The sequence below is a fragment of the Pantherophis guttatus genome, chromosome 2, assembly GCF_059756535.1.
Source record: "Pantherophis guttatus breed Tessera chromosome 2, ASM5975653v1, whole genome shotgun sequence".
Lineage (NCBI taxonomy): Eukaryota > Metazoa > Chordata > Lepidosauria > Squamata > Colubridae > Pantherophis > Pantherophis guttatus.
The window spans coordinates 289187393-289203624 of record NC_142064.1 but is presented as its reverse complement, the minus strand read 5'-3'; the positions used below and the strand labels follow the sequence as shown (position 1 = coordinate 289203624).

The 16232-nt window shown below is 44.9% G+C and overlaps 1 protein-coding gene across 1 annotated transcript in view; it reads left to right on the top strand.

The window, feature by feature from the left end:
* The first annotated feature begins 1189 nt into the window (after positions 1–1189).
* Positions 1190–16232, top strand: part of LOC117659645 (uncharacterized) — a 36177-nt gene continuing 21134 nt past the window's right edge. Inside the window, 8 exon segments of the mRNA XM_087885391.1 lie at positions 1190–2653; positions 2879–3480; positions 4253–4367; positions 6973–7040; positions 8270–8399; positions 9543–11632; positions 15007–15100; positions 15526–16130. Coding sequence (XP_087741517.1) covers positions 2281–2653; positions 2879–3480; positions 4253–4367; positions 6973–7040; positions 8270–8399; positions 9543–11632; positions 15007–15100; positions 15526–16130 — 4077 coding nt within the window. The 5' untranslated portion in view covers positions 1190–2280.

The window sequence follows — 16232 nt, the reverse complement described above, 5'->3', positions numbered from 1 at the left end:
CCAAGAGACTGAAAATATTTGCTGAACATGCATCTACTCTAAGACCAGTAGAGATTTGAAAATTATATAAGAACTCCAGTTAAAAGACCCCTGAATACTACTGAACACATTAAAGTGACTTGGATAACTCCCTGGTGTATTTAAATTGATTGGATTGATTATTGATGAGACATTTAAAACTGTGATCCAGAAGTTTTCTATTGAATTAATGATTCCTGGACAATTGGTCAAAAAGACCCACTATGTTTACGCAGCGGACTAAAGTGCTGTTAAAAAGTTAGCACTTAGCTGCCATCTGCCTGCAATTACCGCGAGTTCAATTCTCACCAGGCTCACCATCCTTCCGAGGTAGGTAAAATGAGGACCCGGATTGTGGGGGCAATAAGCTGACTTTGTATAAAAAGAACACAGCTTGGGGGGGTCAAAAGCCCTACTAAGCAGGTATATACAAAAGTAGGAAAGCTATTGCTTAACGCATTGTAAGCCGCCCTGAGTCTCTGGAGAAGGGCGGCATATAAATCGAACCAATAAATAAAGACAGACGTGTGGGAAGTAAAACGGAATGGAGCTATTTCAAAGCATTAAGGAAATATTTGATTGTATTGACCAAAAACTGGAAATTATATTACAAGGGATAATAGGCAAAGACCAGAACAACGAGGAAAGAATGAACTCATCAGAAGGAACGGAGGGGAAAGCAGAACTGAGAAACCAGCAAGAAGACAACAAGGAGAAGATATTCCTAAAAATAATAGCAATTAAGGAACTAAAAAAGGAGGAAAATGCTGTGAAAGACTTAAAAAGGGAACAGGAGAAACAGGAAGAGAACGGGAAAAGAGATGGGGCCTAGAACAGATAGTTTTGGAATTAGACAGTAGGAAAGGGTAGAGAAGGAAGAAAAAGTTAGATTGCATAGTCAGAAGATAGATCTAGAAGTAGATGGAGTAAGAGACTTAAGGGATGAATATGGGAGGCAAGCCAAAAAGAAAGTAAGATTAAAGGTTTGGATGCGGGCAAGAGATGATGGATAAGGGAGAAAAAAAAGAGTAAAGGAATCCTTTATAAATCTATTTTAATAATATGTATTAATATTAGAATTAAATAGTTTGGTTAATTATTTTATAAGTAGTGTGATAGACATTAGGATAATATCTTAATATAAATAGATATGAAGAATGGAATAGGGGAAATAAGAAAAATTATGAATAAGAATTAACAAGTGAAAATTAGAATTTAATGATGGTATTATTAAAGATGCATAAAAATATTGGCAGTGAAATGCTAGAACTAAATAACAAGTGATTAGATAATGAAATAATACATTTTAAAGTAAACGTGTATTAACAGTAGAATTATATTAGAATTAAATGGATGATTACATAATGAAAGAATATGTTTTAAAGTACACGTGTATTAATAGTAGTGCACGGGACGGTGGGAGAGCAGCAGGAGGTGGTCCTGCAAGTCCCCCGGGCCTAAGCCATGAAGGGCTTTATAGGTAAGCACCGGTACCTTGAAACAAATCAGGAACGCCACCGGCAGCCAGTGCAGCTCACGCAGGAGAGGTCAAGAAGGACCAAGTTGGAGGAACAACCCCCATCCCTGGCCCGCCAGAGATCATTTACTAGTTACTTGCTAAAAGATGCATAAAATTCTCAATGGAGCCTTCAGCTTTTCGTGTTTTGCTTTTTCCTTTCCTTTTTCTCTTTTCATTTATGGTCTAATGATATATTCCTGCAATCAATTCCCCAAGGGCCTTAAGCTTCCTAGTCACATTTCTTGAGGTGAATTTCCTACTCAATCCCTATGTAAAAATGGCTTTTCCACATCATAGTTTAGCTTTCTATTCATTTTTCAGGATCTTCCTTTTCTTTCATCAGAAGAGACCGGAGGGGTCCCTGCCCTTTCTCCTCCCCCCCTTTGCGGAGAGGCTGAGCGAATAGATTGAGAAGGGCAGCTGCATGTATTGAATTAGAGAAATAAAAAAAATGAATTAAAATCATTTTCCTGATTGTGGCCTTCCTGCCTGTGTCCCATCTGCCTCCTCTTCAGGCGGGAGTTCCCAACAACCCAAGACACCAGCTGTCTTTCCCACAGAGGCTCCTGGTCCTCCTCTTCTGACCGCCCGGCTGTTTCTGACAGGATTTGGACCGTTTGAAGGCCTCCCACAATCTCTGCGGAACCTTCAGGGCGGCTGTTCTTGAGGGAAGCGAGTTCAAATCCTCCATAGAGATTTTTCTTCATCTCCACAGACGGTTCCTGGATAGGAAAGAGAGGAAGATGGAGAAAGTGCCGCCTCTGAAAACCACAAAGCTTTTCTTGGGCTGGCAGGCATTGAGGGGCCTTTCCTCCTACTCCCAAGCCCATCATCCGTGCCCTCTCCTTTCCCCTCAGACGCGCTCCTCTTTCCCGCCCTTTCTGCAATCCTGGCACTTTGCCCCTAATCCACCAGGGGGCGCCCTCCGCCAAGGGAAGGGAACTCCCGGTGCTTCCCCATTGGTCCACAGGAGGGCGAACGTCACAGCCGTCTTTGTAGGGGGTGGCCGGGAAGGAAGTGACATCACGAAAGCATGCCGCTCTAGGACGGTGCACTCTCTCTCCTTAACCCCGCAGAAGGCGGAGAGTCTGGGGGGGGAATCCAGACGTTCCCCTGGTGAGTTGGGGGCTCTTCCCGGGCAAAGGGAGGCAGAGGAGGGAAAGACCTTCGCCTGGCCCTCGTCTGGCTTCAACCCCAGCTCCCATGCTCCCCAGCCACCCTTTCCATTGAAAGAGCCCGAGTGGGGGGAGGGGAGGGTCAGCCTTGCGGAAGCCCAGAAGGTTGTTCATTGGCTCAATTCCACTTTCTAATTCTTGGCATTTGTTTTTCTTTCCATCTCAGATACACAAAGTCGAAAGCATTTGAAATCTTTGCAAGGCAAAATTTTCTCTTGGGGGAAAAAAAAGAGCGGAATAACTTGCAGGGATCAGTCCTGCAGCCCCAGAAATGGTCCCATGAAGGAAAAGGCATCTGGAGACCCACCAGAGTCCTTGGAGCCATTTGCAGTTGTTCTGCAGGAGAGAGAAAGGATGGAGGCACAACCTTTTGGAAAGGAGGGAAGCGGAAAAGGCCCTTCAGCTGCTCAGCCTGGGAAGGGGGGGAAGCTCTGGACAAGGACTGGGCAGAAGTTCCTGAAGGAGGAAACCATCCTCCCTTCAGAAGTTCAGCCCTGGAACTTCATCCAATACCAGGAGGCTGAAGGTCCCCGAGGACTTTGCAGCCGACTCCATGACTTTAGTAGGCGATGTCTGAGACCAGAAAAGCACACCAAAGCCCAGATGCTGGACCTGGTTGTTCTGGAGCAGTTCCTGGCTCTTCTGCCCCCAGAGATGGAGGGCTGGGTGCGGGAGTGTGGAGCAGAGACCAGTTCCCAGGCAGTGGCTCTGGTGGAAGGCTTCCTCCTGAGCCAGGTGGAGGAGCAGAAGGAGCAGGTCGAGTTGCAGGTAAGAGTTCAAAAGAGAATAGAGAATCTGTTTGAATACTTCACCCCTCCTTCCCAAATTTCTCTGACATTCATAATATGTGCTGATGTCCCACCTATTCTTGTAGGACATTGTTCCATTGTTTTCTCATTCAACCACATGGATGGATATTTTATGTATGTATGTATGTAGACTTCTATACTGCTTCATAGTGCTTTATAGCCCTCTCTAAGCGGTTTACAAAGTTAGCATATTGCATATTGTTATCATATAGCCCCCAACAATCTGGGTCCTCATTTTACCCACCTCGGAAGGATGGAAGGCTGAGTGAACCCCGAGCCGGTGAGATTTGATCTGCTGAACTGCAGTCAGCTTTTTTTTTTTTTTGCTTTAATTTATATGCTGCCCTTCTCTGGAGACTCAGGGCGGCTTACAATGCGTTAAGCAATAGCCTTCATACTTTTGTATATTTATACAAAGTCAGCTTATTGCCCCCATAATCTGGGTCCTCATTTCACCTACCTTTGAAAGGATGGAAGGCTGAGTCAACTTTGAGCCTGATGAGATTTGAACTTGCAGTAATTGCAAGCAACAGATGTTAATAACAGTGCTTTAGTCCACTGTACTACAGGCTCTTTAAAGCTGAAGTAGCTGCAGTACTGCACTCTAACCACTGCGCTACCTCAGCTCCTATCCGATATTGGGGGCTTTGAGGTTGTATTCAGAATATACAAATCCACTTTACGTCATGTGATGTACATTAATTCTGCTACTTCCTTCCTTCTATTGGAAGTGCTGCACTGTGGAGATCAGAGATCCTGAGGGAAAGAAGAACCCACCAAATCCCCCTCCGCAGCTATTTTTCAGGAGGATCCCTTGGGAGGATCAAAGTCAGGACACCTCAGGAGGTAATTGAAGATCCCCTGATTACCCATCTGTCTTACCTTCGCTCTGTCTTCTGTACGATTCCTCCTCCTATTTATACTTCTCCACACTAATTGCATCTGCAGATAATTGCCCAGCGACTGTCAGCCTCCGCTTTCTTGCACATTGCTTACTTGCTCGGCTGCCATGAAACGGGGGGAGGGGGGAGCTATTGGAATTCTTGGGTGGGGGGAAGCGAGCTTCAGGAGAAAAGAAAGTAAAACTTTGCAGCGGTTTTCTTTGAAGCTGGCTGATGTCTCCAGGTCAACGGTCGTGGCATAGCAAGAGGATGACACTGCCAGAAGTTTGCTCCCATATGACCCCTGGAGAACCTGTGGATTGGATGATTTATGATGGACAGTTGGGGGGAGATGTTTTCTATATGTGATTTTCGTGCCTTTGCTTCAGACCTTGCTTTTCTTTGACTGCATTCAGTTCTTATCCAGTAAAAGTTACCTTTCTCTATGAAAATGGAGTCAGGGGTTTTCTTTCCTGGATAATGAAAGGAGGCCTGACAGCGACCCTCTTTAGGTGAGCCTCCTCCGCCTGGGGAAGGAGGAGATTAAGGTCTACCTGACAGGCATGCTGTGGTTTTTCTGGAAGACAAAATCGCTTGACTTTGTTCCCAGTTGGATGCCGGTGTGGTTGCTAGTCTGGTGGAAGCCTCAGGCAGGTTCTTGCTCTGATATCTGGGAACGGTTTGACCCTGTTGCTCGTGGGGAAGTGGACAGGATCCTAGGGAGTATGGGTGGGTGCAAGCACCTGTGTTTTAGACCCATGCCCTGCCTGGCTTGGGAAAGCTTCCTGGGAGATGACAGGGGGGTGGACGCTGGTGGTCATTAATGCTTCCCTACAGGAGGGGGCAGTGCCCCAGCACTTGAAGGACGCTGTGGTCCACCCTCTTCTTAAGAAGCCATCCCTGGATTCCACCCTGTTGAAGAATTTCCAACCTGACTCCAGTCTTCCCTTCTTGGGGAAGGTGGTTGAGAAGGTGGTTGTGCAGCAGCTCCAGAGGTTGTTTTTATATACCTATATCTATACCTATACCTATACCTATACCTATCTATCTCTATCTATCTATCTATGGTTTCGTGCTTGTGCGAGCAAAGCGTAATCGGAGCTGCCGCCTCTCTATAAATACTGGTGGGAAGGTGTGGACTGTGTGTGGAGACGGGGACAGAACAGGAGTGCTTGACAATACATATATTGTCAAGCATGTAATAGTTAACAGATATAGGTATAAACATAATTATGAATACATGAAATAGATATATATAAAAGGGAACATTAGGACAGGGGCAGTAGGCACGCTGCTGTGTATATGCACTCGCCTTAGAGACCTCTTAGGAATGGGGTGAGGTCGACAGTAGATGGTCTAAGGTTAAAGTTTTGGGGTTTAGGGGAAGAAACCATAGAGTATGGTAGTGCGTTCTAGGCATTAGTGACTCTGTTACTGAAATCATATTTTCTGCAATCAAGGTTAGCCCAGTTTACAGTAACTTTGTATCTATTGTATCTATTCAAAGAGCAGGTGGCGGTCGTGTGCAGGAGGGCCTTTGTGCAACTACTACGGGTTGTGTGCCAGTTACGTCCCTTTCTGGATTGACAATCCCTACTCACAGTCAGTTATGCCCTAGTCACTTCCCGTCTTGACTATTGCAACACGCTCCAGTTGATGCAAAATGCAGCGGCCCGCATAGTTTTGTGCAGACCCCGTTGTGCACAAGTATCTCTTGCAGGAACTGCAAATTGGCTGCCAATTTGCTTCCTGGTACAATTGAAGGTGCTGGTTATCAGCTTTAAAGCCCTTCATGGCTTGGGACCAGGTTATCTGAGGGACCGTCTCTTACTGGTTACATCTGCCCGAGCTACCAGAGTGCGGAGGCAGGGAATGTTGCGGGTCTCATCCCCTAGGAGAGGGGTCAGCAACCTGCGGCTCTGGAGACATATGTGGCTCTTTCGCCCCTCTGCTGCGGCTCCCTGCCACTCAAAATATGCGTTGGAACTGCCAATTTGCGACACCTGCCAGCACACGATTTATTGAGCTTTTCAACCTTTAGTAGGCCAACCATGGATAAATCCAAGAAAAGAAAAGTTTCAGAAGAAAACAACATTCAATTCAACTACATATGCTAGTTTGGTGGCCGCTAAAGAAATAGTCAGGCACGGGAAGGGTTTTTGTGGCTCCCGGTGTTTTCTGTGGGAAACGGGTCCAAATGGCTCTTTGAATATTTAAGGTTGCAGACCCCTGCCCCAGGAAGACACACCCGGTGAGACCCAGAAGAAGGGCCTCACGGAAGGCCTTGAAGATGTGGTTCTGCCAAGGGACCTGGGGAACCTAGAGCGGGATGAGGCCCATTAAACGGCTCCTGTGAGGTGCTTTTGCCGGGGAAAAGGGTGTGGGGTATTTTATTATTTTAATGTATTATATAATTCTCCTTTTATTAGTTTGATTATTTTAATATGGGTTTAATATTTTGCAACCTGCCTTGAGTCGCCATGTGTGAATAGGCGGCATATAAATTGCCTAAAATAAATAAATAAATAAAATATTTTGTTATTTATTTTGAAATTATTTATTCCTTACAGAGAAAGAAAGAATGAAATGTTCTGGTTTTCATGACGGTGATAAAACAGCGATTGAACCTCTAAATCAGGTAAGAAAAGGAAAAGTTATAAAGATTTGTATTCTCGCCTTCAGGAAGTGAAGTGGGTGTGCAGAATGCTCTCTCCTTCTATTCCTCCCCTTGTTTGGACTGGATTATTTTTGTGTTCTTCCACAACATGGAGAGCAGATTAGCAGGTTGAAGTTGCTGTCAGCCAGCATAGCTTCCTCTGGTTGTCTTGTTCTGCTAGGTGCTCCTCCAACTTTGCCTTTACAAGAAGCAGTTCTTTTAACGTCCTTCAAGAATTAGGAATAAACGTATCACAGTGGCAGGAACTGCTGGACCACCTTTCTTTTTGTAATTTATCAACCTCCTAAGGTACGGATTAAGAGAGGTCATCTAGTCCAACCTCCTACACCATTTCTGACAGTTGGCAGTGTAGTCTCTTCTTGAAAGCTCCCAGTGATGAAGCTCCTGTGAAACTTCTGTTCCATTGGTTGATTGCTTTCACTGTAAGAAAATGTTTCCCTATTTTCTGGTTAAATTTGTCCTTATTGAGTTTCCATCCATTATTCCTTGTCTGGCCTTCAGGTGCTTTGGAAAATAACTTGACCCCCTCCTCTCTGCCCCTCATATATTGGAGCACTGCTACCCTGTCTCCCATGGTCCTTTTCTTCACTAGCCAACCATGCCCAGTTCCTGCACTTGTTCATTGTATGTTTTAGCCTCCAGTCCCCTCATCATCAGTTGCTCTTCCTTGCACTCTTTCTAGAGTCACAAGATCTTTGTTACATCATGGCAACTAATACTGGATGCAAAGTTCCTAGGTGTGGTCTTACCAAGGCATTCTAAAGTGGCACTAATACTTCATGTGATCATGATTCTATCTCTTTCTTAATGCAACCTATGATTCTATTGGGTGTTTTTTGGCAACTGTAGCACACTGCTGGCTCACGTTTAAGTGATTGTCCACTAGAACTCCAAGATCCCTGTTCCACTTACTAATTTTGAGCCAGGCATCACCTATCCTATGGCAGTGCATTTGGTTTTTCTTTCCTAAATGTAGCACATCACATTTCTCACCATTGAAGTTCATTTTGTTAGAAGTGCCAATCTGTCAATCCTTCTATATCTCGAGCCTCGTGCAGTGTTGGTATTCCTGTCAATTTGGTCTTGTCTGCAAATTTGATGAGTTCCCCTTTAAGCCCCTTGTCTAAATCATTGATGATGATGAACAGATCTTATGAATCCTCCTGTTCTGTTCTTTTCTCCGTGTTCAGGAGAGTCTTGTGTCCTTCGAGGAGGTGGCTGTGTATTTCTCTGAGGAGGAATGGTCTCAGCTGGATCCTGACCAGAAAGCCCTGCATTTGGAAGTCATGCTTGAAAACTATAGGAACGTGGTCTCTCTTGGTAAGAGTTTTCTTTTCCCAAATCAGAGAGTTCAAGAAGACAGATTATAGTTAATTTTTATTAAAAAATCACTAATCAGATATCGTCTCCTGGGAGAGAAAAGGAAAGTATCTGGCCTTTTTGTATCCCAAGGAAGGAAAGAGTCAGTGTCTCTTTGCTGAGGTCCTTTTGGGGCATTCCTTATCTGTATTTTTCCATTTCTATTTGAATTTATCTGTGGAGGCTGAGAAGAACGGGGTGTGCTTTTATGTGTCCACTGAAGATCATATGACAAGAATGTGTTGTCATTTGTTCTCTGAAACCTCCCCAAATCGTGTGAGAACAGAACTTTCACGCTCAGGCCATGGAAGAGCATTCTCCCAATCCAATTCAGGAACAAAGGCCTCATGCAGTGTGACTGAGAGCATCCTACGATACAGGTATTCCCCGAGTTACAACAGTTCACTAAGCAACCATAGCACTTCTCGTCTTGTGTGATCTCACACTAAAGTAGTTTTAGGGCTATGTTCTCTGCGAACTAAAGCCTGTACCAGATCTGTCCAAAAAGCCCTTGATAGCCAATGACATTTTGGGGCAGCAAAATAGCCATTCTTGAAGCCTCCCAACCTTTCCCGTCTCAGTGCAAAGAGCATTTACAAGCCAATGGGAGGCTTCAGGGAAGGGACTTCACTCCAAAGTCTCATCGTTGGGATCAAGGAATGGGCCGAGTGGGAGTCCTGCCTGCCAGACAGACGCCGTGCAGTAGCTGCTCCAAGGTACACCGGGGAAGAAAGAGCTTTTTTCAAAATGGTTTCAGTTCTCACAGATCTCTGATGAAATTAATCCACCTCAATAAATCTTAAGTTTTCTCCTTATTCCTCCTTGGGTGTTTCCCCTGATTATTCCTTGACTCAAAACAGACTTTGATTGAGATTTGCACATATATAGATAATTGTAAAGAAAGAGATGTTTTCTAGAAATTTTCAAAGCTTTCAGGACTCATGAATATAGAAATCATCCCGTCTATATCACACCACTGTAAGCATGCAAACATACAACCTAATGGAATTTTGGAAAAATTCAGAAGGAAATTCATTTGACTTTGTAATGTTTGATCCTTTTCTCTAACCTCGTTATTATTTTCATTTCTCTTTTGCTTTGAAGGTAATAATGGTCAAGAGAATCAAGATTTCTGTGAACTGTTCCAAGTGATCAATGCTAAAGATGGAACGGACAAGTTTGGAATTCGAATGGAACTAGAAACCCATGATAGAAACCAGTCAAATGATTGGAATCAGGAAAGCTCATCTTCCCCCGAGGCCCCGATGCAAGACTTTCTTGCCCAACAGGAGAAAATTAGGAAAAAATATATTGGGGAAAGTGTGAACTTAATCAAAGCTAAATTACAAGTAAATGAACACTATTCAAGCCAAAACAAAGGAGAAGATGCTTTAAGGAGACACAACAGACAAAGTTACAACGGGAAATTCATTCCTTCTCTTGGAAATAAGTTCCTTACATCTCAAAAAGTGATGGACACAAAACAGAAGCCTTACAAATGTTTGGAACGTGGAACATGTTTTGGAACAAGCAGGCAACTTACTTCCCATGAAGGGATTCACACTGGGGAGAAGGTATACACATGCAGAGAGTCTGGTAACAGGTTCAGAAGACGTAGTAATCTTATTTCCCCAAAAAGGATCCAGGCAGGGGAAAAACCATTTAAATGCATGGAGTGCAAAAAAACCTTTGCTCGAAGAAATAGTCTTATTTCCCATAAGAGGATCCACACAGGGGAGAAGCCGTATGAATGCTTGGAGTGTGGAAAAATCTTTGCTCAAAGAAGTAATCTTATTCGCCATGAGAGGATCCACACAGGGGAGAAGCCGTATAAATGCATGGAATGTGGAAAGATGTTTTCTGAAAAAGCTCATCTTATTTGCCATGAGAGGATCCACACAGGGGAGAAGCCATTTAAATGCTTGGAGTGTGGAAAAATCTTTGCTCAAAGAGGTAGTCTTATTCGCCATGAGAGGATCCACACAGGGGAGAAGCCGTATAAATGCATGGAATGTGGAAAGATGTTTTCTGAAAGAGCTCATCTTATTTGCCATGAGAGGATCCACACAGGGGAGAAGCTGTATAAATGCATGGAATGTGGAAAGATGTTTTCTGAAAGAGCTCATCTTATTTGCCATGAGAGGATCCACACAGGGGAGAAGCCATTTAAATGCATGGAGTGTGGAAAGATCTTTGCTCAGAGCTGTGACCTAAGAGCACATGAAAGGTTCCACACAGGGGAGAAACTGTATAAATGCATGGAGTGTGGAAAGACCTTTGCTTATAGAAATGGACTTACTATCCACAAAATTATCCACACAGGGGAGAAGCCGTATAAATGCTTGGAGTGTGGAAAAATCTTTGCTCAAAGAGGTAATCTTATTCGCCATAAGAGGATCCACACAGGAGAGAAGCCGTATAAATGCTCAGAGTGTGGAAAGACGTTTGGTGAAAGAGGTAATCTTATTCGCCATAAGAAGATCCACACAGGGGAGAAGCCGTATAAATGCATGGAATGTGATAAGAGCTTTGCTTATAGTGATGGACTTACTATCCACAAAATCATCCACACAGGGGAGAAGCCGTATAAATGCATGGAATGTGGAAAAATCTTTGCTCAAAGAGGTAGTCTTATTCGCCATAAGAGGATCCACACAGGGGAGAAGCCGTATAAATGCATGGAATGTGGAAAGATCTTTGCTTATAGAAATAGACTTACTATCCACAAAATGATACACACAGGGGAGAAGCCATATAAATGCATGGAATGTGGAAAGAGCTTTGCTTATAGTGATGGACTTACTATCCACAAAACGATCCACACGGGGGAGAAGCCGTATAAATGCATGGAATGTGGAAAAATCTTTGCTCAAAGACGTAGTCTTATTTGCCATGAGAAGATACACACAGGGGAGAAGCCGTATAAATGCATGGAGTGTGGAAAGACTTTTGCTCAGTGCAGTTATCTAAGAATACACAAAAGGATCCACACAGGGGAGAAGCCCTATAAATGCATGGAGTGTGGAAAGGCCTTTGCTCAAAGAGGTCATCTTATTCGCCATAAGACGATCCACACAGGGGAGAAGTCGTATAAATGCATGGAATGTGGAATGGGCTTTGCTCAGAAAGGTAGTTTTACTTCTCATAAAAGGATCCACACTCAGGGAAAACTGCATAGCAATAGTAATTCCACTTAGACTTATATACCATTCCACAATGCTTTACAGCACTCTTTGAGCAGTTTACAAAGTCAGCATATGGTCTCCAGCAATCTGGGTCCTCATTTTACCCACCTCAGAAGGATGAAAGCTGAATCAACCATGACCCTGTCAGAATCAAACTTCTGGGTGTGGTCAATAAGCCTACAGTACTGCATTCTAACCACTGATCCACCACGTCTCTATAGATTTTGATCTGTATGCATATTGTGCCTTTCTGATCCAAATGAGACAAGGTAGAATCCAAGAAAATGAAATTTAATGTGGAGAAAAGTAAGTTTTTACACGTGGGCAGGAAAAACAGATTTCCTGAAACCTGGCTCGAAAATAGTAACTGTGAAGGGTCCTTGGAGTCAGAATGGATGATCAATTAAGCATGAATCACCTGTGTGCGGCAGCAGCCAAAAAAGCGAATACAATCCTTGGTTGTATAAACAGAAGCATAGAATCAAAATTACATTAAGTATTAGTACCGCTCTATAAAGCCTTAGTAAGACCACACCCGGAATACCGCATCCTCTTTGGGTCATCATGTTACAAAAAAGTTGTTGAAACTTTGGAAAAAATGAGAACAACAACAGCTAAAGGCCGGAAGACTAAAACGAGAATGGTTATAAGAACTGGACATGGCTAATCTAGTGAAGAGAAGGACCAGGGGTGACAGGATAGCAGTGTTCCAATATTTAAGGGGCCGCCACAGAGAGGAGAGGGTCCAAGGCACCTGAAGGCCAGACAAGGAATAATGAATGGAAACTTATCAAGGAGCGATTCTACCCAGAAATAAGGAGAAATTTTCTGACAGAACAATCAACCAATGGAAGAGCTTGCCTTCGGAAGTTGTGGGCGCTTCATCACTGGTGGCTTTCAAGAAGAGATTGGACTGCCATTTCTCAGAGCCCCCGGCTTGGGCGGGGGATTGGACTAGAAGAGCTCCAACTTCCCTTCCAGCTCTATTCTGATTTTGATTTTGAATCCTGTCCATTCTGGTCCTTTTTTGCTAAGTAGGAGGTTTTAAAAGAAAGATGAGTATCAATGGAGATTAAAGTTATAGTTTGCCCTCAAAGTGATGTGTGGATGCCAATATTTAAGTGGTGCAGATTTCCTAATCTTTTCAAGTAACTCCCTCTGATGAGTATTGCCACTAGAGCAGAGTTGCAGGCAGAAATGCAATCAGTCCTGAATCCCTTACTATTGTTTCAGCTTTTCTTCCTGTGTTTACTATTGTCTCAGTCTGCCTTTCCACCCTGCTTCACATTATGTAACACCAGTAACAACTGAGAAAGAAAACCATAAGGAAAAGGGGGTTATAGTAATGCTGAATTAGAAAATGCAATTCATAGGCTCTTTCTCATTTTGTGTTGGTCTTTCCTTGCCTTTCCTCGTGTTGCCCATCTCTGGACTCACACAATCTTATCAATACCTTTTTTAAAGTGAAGTCTCCAGAACTAGACACAGTATTCCAAATGGAGTCTCACTAAAGCCCTCTGTAGAGGGATAGGAGCTCCTTTTTGCTGATGGTGATATATCTGGTGATGCATCTCAGAATTTTGTCTGCCTTCCCAGCTAACTGGCCACACTGCTTACTTATGTTGCAGTTATCCTTGTTTCAGTGCCATGGCAACTACTTTCACATAGTTGTGGAAAAGAAGGAAAGAGAAAGCAGTGGTAGGGATATGTGGATGCATATTAAGTTCCCATAGGTAGGCAGCTGGTGGCCAATCCAGGCAGTCCCTGATTTACAATAATTTATTAAGTAACCATTTGAAGTTCCAGTGGCAATAAATGATGGCTCTGACCTCCTCCTCCCTCCCAAATTAGGCATACTCCAGGATATGAGAATGAAAACCACTCTGGTGTGCTAACATTGCAAAGGATCAATCAAGAAGGAAGATCTTTGGAAATCAATGGGGACCAAAATAAGATGAAATTAAGAACTACTTCAAAAAATTACTTCAGTCCTTCCTGATGAAACATGCAGAAATGCGAATGGGAACTTTCTCTGGGATGTCCAGATACCAAAAATAATCCAGCCTGCCAACAAAGGAGAAAATGTGTAGCTCACGGTTGAAATGAGGGGTCCTTGGTGGTCTCTGAGCTTGATTGTGTTGTTGCAGACCTTTCATTAGCCAAACGAGGGACGATCATCACTGCACCAACCAACCTCAGAGGGCACCAAGGACCCCTCAATCCAACTAGCGTCCACTGTGTCAAATTAATCACTGTGTCAACCAGATGAATGCAAAAGCAAGGAACCGTTTTAGGTCAAAGATCCCTTAGGATGTGATGGAATAATGACAATTTGTCTTTCAAGCAAGGAGCCAGAATGAAGAGAAGCTGAAACATGCATGAGCAAAAGATACTTTTCAAGCATTAGGGCCACGTTTTTGTTTTTTTATGGTATGTCGGAACATTAAGTAACTTAAAATTAAGTAACTAGTCATGTAGTTACTTGCTAAAGATGCATCAAATTCTCAATGGAGCCTTCAGCTTTCCTTGTCTTGCTTTTTTATTTTCATTTTCTCTTTTCATTAATGGTCTAATAATATATCCCTGCATTCAATTCTCCAAGGGCCTTAAGCTTCCTAGTCACATTTCTTGAGGTGAATTTCCTACTCAATCCCTATGTAAAAATGGTTTTTCCTCCTCATAGTTTATTCCTTTTTCAGGATCTTCCTTTTCTTTCATCAGAAGAGACCGGAGGGGTCCCTCCCTTTCTCCTTCCCCCTTTGCTGTGAGGCTGAGCGAATAGTTTGAGAAGGGCAGCTGCATGCATTGAATTAAAGAAATAAAAAAAGAAATAAATTAAAATCATTTTCCTGATTGTGGCTTTCCTGCCTGTGTCCCATCTGCCTCCCCTTCAGGCGGGAGATCCCAGCAACCGCAAGACACCAGCTGTCTTTCCCACAGAGGCTCCTGGTCCTCCTCTTCTGACCGCCCGGCTGTTTCTGACAGGATTTGGACCCTTTTAAGGCCTCCCACAATCTCTGCGGAGCCTTCAGGGCGGCTGTTCTTGAGGGAAGCGACTTTAAATCCTCCAGAGAGATTTTTTCCATCTCCACAGAGGGTTCCTGGACAGGAAAGAGAGGAAAATGGAGAAAGAAATTGAGAGGGGCCTTTCTCCAATTCCCAAGGCCATCATCCCTGCCCTCTCCCTTCCCCTCAGACGCGGTCCTCTTTCCCGCCCTTTCTACAATCCTGGCACTTTGCTCCTAATCCACCAGGGGGAGCCCTCTGCTAAAAGAAGGTACCGTCATGCGCTTCCCCATTGGTCCGCCGGATGGCAAACGTCACAGCTGCCTTTCCATAGGAGGCTGGGAAGGAAATGACATCACAAATGCTTGCCGCTCTAGGACGCCGCACTCGCTCTCCTTAACCCCTGGGGCTCCACAGGAGGTGGAGAGGCTGCGGGAGAGTCTGGCGGGGGGAGATCCAGACGTTCCCTGGGTGAGTTGGGGGCTCTTCCCGGGCAAAGGGAGGCGGAGGAGGGAGAGACCCGCCCCTGGCCCTCCTCCGGCTTCAACCCATGCTCCCCAGCCGCCCTCTCTATGCAGGGGGATCCGGGGCTCCCTTCCCGCCCCCTGTCTGTGGAAGAGCCGAGTGGGGGAGGGGAGGGTCGGCCTTGCGGAGGCCCAGCAGGAGCGGAGAGAAGCCGGGCGAGGAGGAGGCAGGATTCGCACCAGGCTCCCTGTCTCCGGAGGGGAGAGAAGCGGGGCGGCCTCTCCAGCTGCCTCCTTCCCGGCCCTGCTCGGGGGCACCTCAGTCCTGCGCTGGGATGAGCCTCTTGGGGCTCCGGGGAGGTTGGGGGAAGGTCGCTCAGTGGCTGAATTCCACTTTCTAATTCTTGCTATTTGTTTTTCTTCCCATCTCAGATACAGAAACTGGAAGCCATTTGTGGTCTTTGCAAGGCAAACTTTCCTCTTGGGGGAAGAAGAAAAAGAGCGGAATCCCTTGGAGGGCTCAGTCCTGCAGCCCCAGAAATGGTCCCGTGAAGGAAAAGGCACCTGGAGACCCACCAGAGTCCTTGGAGCCATTTGCAGTTGCTCTGCAGGACAGAGAAAGGATGGAGACACAACCTTTTGGAAAGGAGGGAAGTGGAAAAGGCCCTTCAGCTGCTCAGCCTGGGAAGGGGGGGAATCTCTGGACAAGGACTGGGCAGAAGATCCTGGAGGAGGAAACCATCCTCCCTTCAGAAGTTCAGCCCTGGAAGTTCATCCAATGTCAGGAGGCTGAGGGTCCCCGAGGATTTTGCAGCCACCTCCATGACTTTAGTAGGCGATGGCTGAGATTAGAAAAGCACACCAAAGCCCAGATGCTGGACCTGGTGGTTCTGGAGCAGTTCCTGGCTCTTCTGCCCCCAGAGATGGAGAGCTGGGTGCGGGAATATGGAGCTCAGACCAGCTCCCAGGCAGTGGCCCTGGTGGAAGGCTTCCTCCTGAACCAGGTGGAGGAGCAGAAGGAGCAAGTCGAGTTGCAGGTAAGAGTTCAATAGAGAATAGAGAATCTGTTTGAATACTTCACCCCTCCTTCCCAAACCTCTCTGACATTCATAATATGTGGCAATGTCCCACCTATTCTA